The sequence below is a fragment of the Poromitra crassiceps genome (genome assembly GCF_964638095.1).
Source record: "Poromitra crassiceps genome assembly, chromosome: 5".
Taxonomy (NCBI): Eukaryota; Metazoa; Chordata; class Actinopteri; order Beryciformes; family Melamphaidae; genus Poromitra; species Poromitra crassiceps.
The window spans coordinates 61001479-61014077 of record NC_139642.1 but is presented as its reverse complement, the minus strand read 5'-3'; the positions used below and the strand labels follow the sequence as shown (position 1 = coordinate 61014077).

The window sequence follows — 12599 nt, the reverse complement described above, 5'->3', positions numbered from 1 at the left end:
TTCAGTTATCTCCTGATTCGATACGATCACGATGTTCTTACATTTATTTGCCATAATGTATGATGATGAAATGGATGTAACGCATCATGCTGCTGATTCATCTCCAACACACAACATCTCCACCAACCTTGAACTTCCTCATAGACTGGTAGAGGCGTCCCAGGTTGCCGTAGTGCTTCGCTGTCTGGACGTTAAACTCGCCAAACGCCTTCTTGGCCAGCTGCAGGGAGGAGAGGTGCAGGTCGTGCGCCTCCTGCAGCAGGCGCTCCTCCGTCTCCTTGTTGTGGCAGTCTATGGCGATCTCCTCCAGGATCAGGGCTGATGGGAACAGAGGAGGATTTACACTTGTGAGGCTTGGAAAAGCGCAGCTGGTGTGCAGCTCCCCGAAAATATACTATAATGTAGATGGGAGACAACAGGAGAGAGTGAAAGCTAGCACTGATAGGCTGGATCAGCATTGTGGGAAGGGCTTGAAAGTAACAGACGATCATTTATATGTAGGGTACATTAGAGCTTTAAGTCACGATCTCTCACTAAAGCCTGGAGAGGACGCAACATATAATAGCAACGGATGCCTTGCTCAAAGGCTCCCGTCATGTGATTGGTCCGTCGCGACGAGGTGGCCATCTCTATGACACTGAATACATCTATTGTTGACTATGGATGGCATTTGGTGATCCTGACTAAGGCTTTTACAGCTGAAACTCACTGGTTATAAATATTAATTTAAGCATTATCAACTGTTCTCTAACAGCAGCTGATTTTCTCCTTCCTTTGCTTCTTTGTGATTCGTGCACCCTGGCTGAGCCGCAAGGTCGACCACAACATCTGAACTTGTGCCGTTACAAGTATCTGTGGTACAAAGTAACAGAGCTAGCAGGACAAGCTAACACACACTCAAACACAGATAACACACATATCCGCCCCCCCCACCCCCAATAGAGATTCCATCATCACGTTGTAAAGCTCCAGCAGAGGCTCTGACCTCTACACACAGTGGGCAGAAGCCCAGCACCTCGGGCAGGCAGCTTGCTTTACCTTTGACCCTCTTGGAGGAGGCCAGCAGCAGATGGTCCTCAGGGAGAATGTGAGTGATGATGTCTATGGCACGTTCTGCATGGAACCTGTGGGACAAACACAGCAGCTGACCCTAACGAGACCATGGAGCACAGACGGCTTGGCAACGCTATTCCTGTATGATATTCAGGATAAACACTTCCCAGAAAGTGCTCATTTCTCCCTTGAAGAGGTTTGTTTTTTTTAAGCTTTGCTGTTCATATGTTGCAAAACTTAAATCGGGGGCCGGGTCACAGAGGTCAGAGCGTTTCCCAATTGTTAATCGGCGCTTGTGCAAAGAGGGATGGGCATTAGTAGATGTAGTACTCAAAGATGTAACTTACATTTCCATGGGCCAAAATGTAACTTATGTAACCATGGGCCAAAATGTAACTTATGTAACCATGGGCCAAAATGTAACTTATGTAACCAAAATGTAACTTATGTAACCATGGGCGAAAATGTAACTTATGTAACCATGGGCCAAAATGTAACTTATGTAACCATGGGCCAAAATGTAACTTATGTAACCATGGGCCAAAATGTAACTTATATTTCCACAGGCCAAAATGTAACTTGCATTGCCATGGGCCAAAATGTAACTTATGTAACCATGGGCCAAAATGGGCCAAAATGGGCCAAAATGTAACTTATGTAACCATGGGCCAAAATGTAACTTATATTTCCACAGGCCAAAATGTAACTTGCATTGCCAAGGGCCAAAATGTAACTTACATTTCCATGGGCCAAAATGTAACTTATGTAACCATGGGCCCCTTGACATCCTAAAGTCCGCCAGTCACTCTGAACAAATCAATTCTTTGGGCACACACACACAACATGCAGCTACATAACATGAATGTCAGTCCAGGAAGCTGGGGCACAGACCATCACACAGTGTGAGTCAGAGACCATCTCATAGAGTCATAGTCTTGTGCCCCGTCAAAGGAAGCACGTCTCTAATGTACTGACTTAGCATGGCAGGAATAGCCTTATGGTACTCACAGAGCGTTGTCAAACTTCCCAGAGCTGTACTGGTGCACGTAGGAAGAGTAGGCCAGGTCTTCATGGGCCGTGGCAACGTGGATGTTCTTCCCCCCAAACACAGACTGTCGGATGTCCAGGGCCGTCTGAGGCGTGACGTGAACATGAGAGCGCACGAGGTACGCAGTTAGTCATTCAGTCCACCACACTGCTCTTCAATGGTAAGGAATTCATCTGTCCCTCCAGGAGTTTTTGTGTGATTGTTGCAATCAAAAATGCTTGATTTTGCAGCAGCTTTTCTAAAAAATCTCAAGAAATTTGTGATGTTTTACATGTTTTTTGCTGTAAACCTGCGGGAACTGGCATGAATTACAAGTTTAGGGAGGGGGAATCCCCCTAACTACTACTACCTAATGGCAACTTTTCAAAAAAATTGCAATGCAATTTGCTTAGTTTTATGTGATTTCCTTTTTGCGGTAGAATTGTGGGAACTGGCAAAAACTGCAAGTTGAGGAAGCTGTTTTGCCGTTTTTATGGAGAAATCATGGTCATTTAGAAAAATTCCAACCACCCACACTGCAGAGATTGTTTGTTTTTGCTTTAATTGTTGCAATCGCAAAATCACAATTTCCTGGAGGGACCAAAACACGTCAGCGTTCCTCATGACCACACCTACCTGGTAAATGGCAACTGATTGGCATATGTTGTCTACATTTAGTAAGTAAAACCCATAATCTAGCAGCGTGTCTGAGTACTTGGGATGCTTATGTCCAAAATGTTCTCTGCAAGACAGAAGAAGTGCAATCAGAAGTCACGTCAACAAAAGCAATCGCTAACATTGATTGTTAGAAAGTTCCGCTAAGATGTAGCGTGTTACCTCGCTAGAAACACTGCGTGTTTGATCAGCTGCTCTGCTTTTCTGAACTCTCTCTTCACCACGCAGGCCTGCAGGGGACAGACAGCGCGAGTCAAAACGTATACCAAGCCGCAGTGATGTCTCAATAACATGGTGGAACATAAGGTGCTTTCGGACCGCAGGAACCTTTTCATAGTTCTAGGGACAGTTGGAGGAACTCTACCCTTTTTTTGTTGTGTTCGCACCGCAGGAACTGGGAACCATTGTAGTTCTTAAAGCGCCGTTTAGAGGGAACCTTTTTAGCTCCTACTTCAGGGTAGGTACTTTCCCAGCACAAGAGGAAGCTTTTTAGTGGTCCAGACGTAAGTGTACTGTACGTTGATTGTTCAAACTTCACTGACGTTAACTTGCCTTTTTTTTAGCCACTAACATTAGCTCGTTAATTGTTAGCCAAAATAGTATCATCGCCCGTGAACGCTCACTTGCTTTACTGTGAAGCTACTAGTAGCGGTTAGCACGCTAACCACCGGCCGGCTTACTTTACTTCATCGTTCCTATGGTTCCTATTTGGCGGTGCGAATGCAAACAGAAAAAAGCCGTTGAAGGTATGTCGTTGTCGGGGAACCTCCCCAGCGGGCGGTTCCTCTCAGGGAGTCCCCAGAGGTGTTTGGTCCAAAAGCGACTATAAATGAACGTAGTCCAGTGACGTGTGAAAGGCATGTTACCTTGGAGGCTTGTCGGAGAACATCCACCACCACTTTGACAGGCAGCCCTGGTGTAATTTCCTTCATAGCCTCTATACACCACCTGTATGCCTGGGAGAAAAACACATGGCTTAAAAAAAGAGTACGGTAGTTGAAATGTGTTTATATAAAGGGGCTGTTCACACAGGACGTGTGTATTTCAAAAGCCCGGGTTTGAACTTGACTTCTCATCCATTTCTGCAGTTGTCTTCAGTGTTGGGAACGTTACTTTAAAAAAGTAATTAGTTATAGTTACTCACTACTTGTTCCAAAAAGTAACTGAGTTAGTAACTGAATTACTCTATAATAAAAGTAACTAGTTACCAGGGAAAGTAACTATTTGCGTTATCTCCACCTTGAAAATGCCAAATTTTCATGGATTGCTGCAAACCTGAGGGTACCCTCACGGGCCCCTCGGGCCGAGGCCGGGCTTGTTTTTTATTTATTTTTAATTAATAGGTCCGGGGTCGGGCCGTTTCAATAATTCAATTAAATAATGTTGTATTAGCGTACTCGCTTGATTTTACACAGCGGAGCAGTCAGACAAAGAGGAGGAGAGGTGCACAGACACTCCCATAGCCACACACAGACCCTGTCCGTCCATGTACAGCGAGCGGACAGCTCCCGAACACAGAGAGAGAGAGAGAGAGTCAGAGAGACAGACAGAGAGAGGCTGCGCAGGACGGCCGCGCGGCGACGCAGCACGCGGAACAGAGAGGGAGAGAGATGTGTCATTATATCGTAATATTGGCTTCGGGCCTCGCAACGGGCTGGATCGGGCACGGGTCTGCATGTCACGGGCCGGGGAGGGCTTGGGCCGAAATTTCAGCCCCGCGCAGCTCTCTACTCCGGACTCGCCATTTCTGCTTCTTCCTCGAATCTGTTTGGTGTGTCTGTGTGTGTGTGTCGCCCGTGTCCTGACTCCTGGCTCGTGTGTAACACTGGCTCCGATTGGCTACCATGAAACACATGACTCTGCCTTAGCCAATCATAATCGTTTATCTCGTTATAACCCACCCGGTCTCCTCACTTGACAACACTAGTGTAGGCTACGGGTAGTTTACTCAATCATTTCATAGTAACGCACCGCATTTAGCGTTCAGTAACGATAACGGCGTTGTAACGACGGAAACAGTAATTAGTTAGATTACCCCGTTACTGAAAAAATAACGGCGTTACCTAACGCCGTTCTTTTAAACGGCGTTATTCCAAACACTGGTTGTCTTTTATTTGGACATTGGGGTTCTTTGAACGACGGTGTGTGTGGTCTTGCTTGTGTTACTGAAAACGTACACATTTTATATTATATATTATACTGAAAACGTACACATTTTATATTACATATTATACTGAAAACGTACACATTTTATATTATATATTATACTGAAAACGTACACATTTTATATTATATATTACACTGAAAACATACACATTTTATATTATATATTATATATTATACTGAAAACGTACACATTTTATATTATACATTATATATTATACTGAAAACGTACACATTTTATATTATATATTATACTGAAAACGTACACATTTATATTATATATTATATATTACACTGAAAACATACACATTTTCCTCATGTTTTATATCAATTTCTTTGTTAGTTCATTGTTCTTTTTGCCTTGATATTGTGTAAAGGTATTGAGGTGTGATTTCCTCTGCTGGTGACTTTACCCGTCTACAATCCTCATGTGGCTGCTAGTAGTAGGTTTTATTAGTGCTTCAAAGTCATTTCCAGACAGAAATCACACACCAACGTGTAATATATTAAAAAGCAGCACAGAGGTAAATAGGGTTGTGCAATAAAATCGATACGGCAATACATCGCAAAAAAAATTTCCGCAATACTGTATCGATATTTCAGAAAAATATCGCGATATATCGCCATATCGATTTATTTGCACATCCGTGTGTTCAGTGACACAATAAGAACACTTGTTATTTCAGTGCGTTCAGTAACACACTACTCAACACTGACTAAATTTGTCCTCTAAGTCATCAGTATAAAGTGATGTACATACGTGACGTCACAACGCTGCGACGCTGTGTGATACCGGTGTTTTCAGCTCTGCCTATTACGACTTATTTTGCCAATTCCTCGCCTACCTTTTGCTATCTTATCTTTTCTCTGCCTGCGATATCACATCGCTACTTAATAACTCTTCTCTCTCAATCCGCGGACATCTGAAACAACCGTTCTATCGCTAAACGTTAGCCTAGCCGCCTGCTAGGCTAACGTAAACAAGAGCTGCTAGCCACCAGCTAACAGCTAACGTTAAACTGTTTACAATGCTCTCGTTCTCCCCCCCGGATAATCACCATGCTACGGGACTATCCAATACGACTACGCTTAGTGGATCCGTGGAATCACGCTCATTTCCTTCGGATGATGAAGTTATTTTCAAGCTGCTGCCTGATACTACTTCAACACCAGCTCCCTCAGTATCCCGGGTCCTCATCGCACAACAACTAGCCACAACATCCGAGCGACTGGTCCGGCGTCAACCTAGGCTACCAGCCTCTGCTCCTAATGGCCTCAGGTCCCCGGACTGGCCCGCACTGCCCCGGCGTCAACCTAGGCTACCAGCCTCTGCTCCCAAGGCCCCAGGTCCCCGGGCACCGCAACGGCGTGAGCTGCTTCTGGCCGCAGCACTACGACACGCTCCGGACATGGCTAACGCTAGCCATCTCCCCCCCGAATCGGGTAAGATCGATCCAATTCTTACTATCCACTCTCTCTTAGATATGATTAATCTATTAGAAAACCGTGTTTCCCAACTAGAGAACGATAAACGCCAGTCACCTAATGATAGTCTTGTTACACTTAACCAGACTGGCTTCCCTGATCATTTACAATGTACCTCAGTAGCTGATGTGTATTGTGAATTAAGCGAGGATGCTAGCTGCGGTCCAGCTGGTACCCCCGTTAATGCTACTCCGCAGCACGAGCAGAACAACCCGGCCAATGTCTCGTTGGCCCCACAGTCTGTGGATGATGGGTTTACAGTTGTCTCACACTGCCGTGGCGTTAAACGTGCACAGCCCGCCGCTGTGCAGCCCGTTTCCCAACAAACCACTTCGGTTGAGATCCGAAATAGATTCACGCCGCTTGCTAACTCTCCTGTTCAGCATGCTGTGTCGTCCGCTCCGCCCGACAATATTAAACCCTCTATTCTATTGATTGGAGACTCTATAACCCGCAATATCAAGCTTAACACACCAGCCGAGATAGTTTGTCTGCCCGGGGCCAGAGTACCCGACATTGAAGCTACTCTTAGGGTGCTAACAAACAGCCATAAACAGACAATTACCCAGGCTACCCATGATAACATCATACTACACGTTGGCACCAACAATGCCAGGTTTAAACAATCGGAGATCACAAAGCACAGCATAACTAGGACCTGTGCTTTTGCTAGCAAGATGAGTCGGCATCCATTAATTGTCTCTGGTCCCCTCCCTGTCACACTTAACTCTGACATTTTTAGCAGGCTGTTTTGGCTCAACAACTGGCTGGCCAAACACTGTGCTGACAAGGGCTACCTATTCTTAGATAACTGGCCCTCTTTTAGAAGCATGACTGGCATGCTTAAGATGGATGGCATCCACCCTACCCCATTGGGTGCTAGCACCTTATCAAAAAAACCTGGATAGTTGCCTACGGCAAACCCAGACTATTATCCTTGAATGACAGTTTCACCCACAACATGCAGGGCCACAGGCTGCTAGACAGCCTGTTAGTTCTACTTGTGCGGTTGTGGAGTCTGCTAGTTCAATTAACTTAGTCTATCCAATACAGACTGTGCTCCGTCCGCGCCGCACTATTACTAGTAACCGACCCATAAACGCTCTGCAATATCCTAACCCAAACCTTATTGTTATTAATCCGACTATTACCACCGCCGCTCCGTCTCCGTATTATACCACGATCTCTCAAATTAGCACAGTTTCTCTTCGTCGCTCCGTCCCCTCACGCCGCTCTCGTCCACCCCTCAAAACGTCAAACACCAACCTCATTGAGATTAAATCTACTCTTGGTATCGAATGCTCTAAATTAACTAATATTGATGATAAATCTATTCGATTTGGATTCATTAATATCAGATCAATCACCAATAAAGCCCTCCTCGTCAATGACTTAATCATTGAACATAATATTGACGTTATGGGATTATGCGAAACCTGGCTAAAACCGGACGTTGTTCTTCCACTCATTGAAGCCTCCCCCCCTAACTTTGACAATTCGCATGTTGCCAGAATGTCAAGAAATGGTGGGGGCGTTGGCCTAATTTATAACTCAAATCTAGGTCTTCTACAGGATCAAAAGTATAAGCTCCTATCTTGTGAGATACTTACTATGAGACACTCTAATATAGCTGGCCTCGGAGCCTTCTACCTAGTTATGCTCTACCGCCCACCTGGGCCCTATTCATCTTTTCTGGATGAATTTTCCAATTTTCTCTCTGACCTCGTAACCCGCACGGATAATATCCTTATCATTGGCGATTTCAATATTCATGTTAACCGTAAAGCTGACCCACTCTGCAAAGCCTTTCTATCTTTAGTCGACACCCTTGGCTTTGCTCAGTTGGTTCATGAACAAACGCATTCTAACGGCAACACGCTTGATCTCGTCCTTGCTCGTGGGATTAACGTCTCAGATCTGTCAGTCATGATTTACCCTCCAGCACTGTCAGATCATTATCTCATTCAATTTAAAATAGACCTGCCCCTCCGGCAATCAAACCTAGCTGATACCTATACCGCCCGGCGTATCGATAGTTCTACTCCCACTGAACTCGCTGATTTGTTATCGGGGCCGCTTTCCTCTCTCCCAGAGCGGATCGACTCCATTAATGAATTCACAAATCAATTTAATTCAATCCTACTCACCTCGCTTGATTCTATCGCACCTCTACGTACTAAAATCCGTCGCCCTAAAAAACCCTCGCCTTGGTATACTGACGATACACGCGCACAAAAACTAATATGCAGAAAACTAGAACGTAAATGGCGATCATCCAAGCTTGAAGTCTATCGACTAGCTTGGAGTGATAGCCTATTAAAATACAAATGTATGCTCTCCGCTGCAAGAGCCTCCTACCTATCAGATCTTATTAACACTAATAAAAATAATCCTAAATTTTTATTTGACACGGTCGCAAATCTTACTCGCAAACCATCCCCCAATACAAACTCTCCATTTACAGCTAATGATTTCCTTGACTTCTTTAACCGTAAAATTATCTGTATTAGAGATGAAATTAGCAACTCTCTATTACTCACAAAGGGTGCTAACCCCTTTCCTAGCCCTGTCCTTAGAACCTTAGACGAGAGTACTATACTCTCGAATTTTGAGACTATCTCCCTAAATGCACTTTCAAAAATTGTACTTTCATCTAAATCCACAACCTGTTTATTCGACCCTCTCCCTGCAAAGTTGATTAAGGAACTCCTTCCAATACTAGGCCCCCCCTTACTTAACATTATCAATAGCTCCCTCTCCTCTGGCACTGTCCCTGCCTCCTTCAAATCTGCTGTAATCAAACCTCTACTTAAAAAGCCAAACCTTGATTCTGAGGTTCTTAACAACTTCAGGCCAATCTCAAATCTCCCCTTCCTCTCTAAAGTTCTTGAAAAAGTAGTCTCAACACAATTAACTGACTACCTCTCGCATAATAAACTTCTCGATCCCTTTCAATCTGGTTTTAGATCACTCCATAGTACTGAAACTGCTCTTACAAAAGTAACCAATGACCTTCTCCTCGCGTCCGACTCTAATTTCTCCTCTCTTCTCATTTTATTAGACTTAAGCGCAGCCTTCGATACAATCGATCATAAGATCCTCCTAGACCGCTTATCTAACTACGTAGGTATCCGGGGCACTGCCCTATCCTGGCTAAAGTCATATTTGTCTGATAGGACACATTGTGTCTCATATAAAAATATCATGTCCACTTTCTCCTCAGTGAAGTTTGGTGTACCGCAGGGATCAGTCCTGGGTCCCTTACTCTTTGGAGTTTACTTACTGCCTCTTGGCGAAATTTTCCGTAGATATGGCATTAACTTTCACTGTTATGCCGATGATACCCAAATTTATATACCAATTAGACCAGACGATCGCTCTAAACTCGCTAATCTTGAATCCTGCTTAATCGCTGTTACAGACTGGATGTCAAATAATTTCTTACGACTAAACGCCAACAAAACTGAACTACTAGTTGTTGGCCCAAAAACCCAACTTCCATTTCTCACTGATCTTAGTCTGAACATTGAGAACTGCGTAATTACTCCAAACTCAAAGGTGAAAAACCTAGGTGTTACCTTTGATCCTACTCTGTCATTCGATGCTCACATTAAGGATATCACTAAAATAGCTTTCTTTCATCTCCGCAATATTTCAAAGATCCGTCCCTTGCTAAATGCAACGGATGCCGAAACCTTAATACACGCCTTTGTTTCATCTAGACTCGACTACTGTAACGTCTTATTCTCTGGCCTTCCACTTTGTAGCACAAATAAATTACAACTCGTGCAAAACGCCGCTGCTAGAATTCTAACTAGAACTAAGAAGTTTGATCATATAACTCCGGTCTTAATCTCCCTCCACTGGCTCCCAATTCAGGCCAGATCAGACTTTAAGGTGCTTCTGTTAACCTATAAATCCCTGCATGGGCTCGCACCTCCGTACTTATCTGAGCTAATCATTCCCTATGTTCCCACGCGTACTCTCCGCTCACAGGACGGTAATTATCTTACCGTCCCTAAAATTAAGAAAAAATCAGCAGGTAGCAGAGCATTCTCTTACCGTGCTCCACATCTCTGGAACCAGCTTCCTCTGTCAGTTAGGGAAGCTGGCTCCATTGAAATCTTCAAAACTAGACTCAAAACCCATTTATTCTCCCAATCATTTGGCTGTGCTTGATAGTTGTGTTTGATGATGTCATTCTTTAGAAATATTTATTAGCTCTTGAGTACATACAATCCTGAATTGCTGAGCGGGCTGTCTCAAGCCAGCAATATCATTATAAACTTATACTTGACCTAATTTAATAATATGGCATCATTTGACCCAGTAGCTTAGATACAAAATCTAATAGCTGGTGAAAAAAAACTAGTCCTGAACTGCTGAGCGGGCAATCACAAGCCAGCAGTATCAGTATAAACTTAGACTTGACCTAATTTAGTTTTGTTTGTTGTAGGTCATGATTAAGGTTCGCTAAACAGGGCCGAATCATTGACAGTGGTGTTAGGTGGTACTTAGACCTGAATTAGCAGTATAGTATTAGTCATCCTAAAAAATAAAAAAAATAAAATAAAATCCTAATAAATTTTGTTTGGACCTAATTCTATTGTTGTCTATAGAGTTAGTTCCACCTCTGCGCAGATTCCCCCGCTCTCTTCTCTCTCTCCCCCTCAGGTGTCCTTCATTGGCCTGACGTACACCCCCGCCGCTGCAGCCCTAGGTCCGGCCGTCATCGCCCTAGCCACCTGTCGTCACCCTAGGCCATCTACCCGCTACTCCATCTACTGTCTGACACCCCGGGCTCTTCACCACCACCGACCCCTATCCTCATCATCCTGGTCACCTGCCTGCCTAAGGGAAGGGGGGGACCCCCCCCCCCCCCCCCCCCAGCCTCAACAACGCGGACTCATGGATTCCTCAGATCATCCTCATGGAACTCCCAATCTTGTTACCCTTTTTGTCACCTAGCTAATTAACTAGTATTCTCTAAACCTACGAACACTTAAAGACTGCATTTTCTATTTCTTTTTGGACTCTACTTTTTAGATTTTCAACTCCCTTCCCTGATCTTAGGATAATTTAAAAATTACATTTTTATATCCCTTCTGTTGGACTCTTTTTTTACATTTTCAATTTTCTGTTCTCTTGTACATTTTATTTCCATAATAAACCATTCACAGAGTTTCATTATCGGAAACTCTGTGCATGGTTTAGCCCGGCATCTCTCGGCCTGTCTCGGAGGGGAGTCCCCAGATGGGGGTCCGCTGCTGTGGCCTGGTGGGTGGGCCCGTCCCCCGCGTGGCCTGCTCTCACGCTCTCAGTCACTATGCTGGTGGCTGGGGGCTGGGGGGGCGGGTCGCGTGGGGGTTGGGTCCGCCTGGGCCGCAGCCCCTAGCACAACGACCTCACAAGGTTCCTCCTCAGCCAAGTCACTGGGGCAATCCATGCGGCGATCCATATGGTGGAAAGGTTTTCTTGCGTTCACTGGGGGTGAGGGGGTGCCGCTGTGTCCCGGCCTGGCCTTCCCTCCCACGCCATATGTGGGCGGGGGCCGGGTCGGGGGGCATCGGTGCTCTTCATCACTGGTCGAGGGCTGCCGGTTGGTTTAGAACAGCTTAGGTAGGCGATAGATTAGCTACAGCCTAAGGCTGACCTGTTAGTGTTCAGGCTAAAATCAGACTAGAGCAGGGTAGGATAGGCCAGATTAGGCTGTAGATTAGCTAGATACTATGTCCCAGTTAGCTCTGGTTAATGCTTAGAGTAGTCAGTTGTCTGATCTTCTCCCCCCCCCCCTCTCTTTCCCCCTTTCCCCGCTTCTTCCCTTCTTCCCCCTTCTTGTTCTCCTCTCTTTCCATGCTCTTTCCTCCCCCACATCCCCCTCCCTTCTCCTGCTCTCTCCTCATTCTCCCCCCCCTCTGCTCCTTCTCCTCTTCTCCCCTATTTTCCTGAATCCCTGCCACTTCCTGCTCTCCCTTCTCTCACATTCCCCCTGCTCTCCTTCCCCTGCACCCTCCCACCTCTCCTTCTCTGCCTCTCTGTCCTCCCCCCTCTCTCACATTCCCCCTGCTCTCCTTCCCCTGCACCCTCCCACCTCTCCTTCTCTGTCCTCTCCTCCTCCACATTTCCCATTTTCCCCCCACCCTCGCCCTAATCCGGGCCCGTATCCTACTCCCTCCCTCCACCCTAGACCCTACCT

At 45.4% G+C, this 12599-nt stretch overlaps 1 protein-coding gene across 1 annotated transcript in view; it reads right to left on the bottom strand.

The window, feature by feature from the left end:
• The window catches only part of appbp2 (amyloid beta precursor protein (cytoplasmic tail) binding protein 2), a 30466-nt gene that overhangs the window by 8399 nt on the left and 9468 nt on the right, over positions 1-12599 (bottom strand). The window contains exons 6-11 of the mRNA XM_083637347.1: positions 3622-3711; positions 2918-2985; positions 2717-2822; positions 2062-2186; positions 1039-1124; positions 128-318 (exon numbers count right to left, since the gene is read on the bottom strand). Coding sequence (XP_083493473.1) covers positions 128-318; positions 1039-1124; positions 2062-2186; positions 2717-2822; positions 2918-2985; positions 3622-3711 — 666 coding nt within the window. The remainder of the gene's footprint in view (positions 1-127; positions 319-1038; positions 1125-2061; positions 2187-2716; positions 2823-2917; positions 2986-3621; positions 3712-12599) is intronic.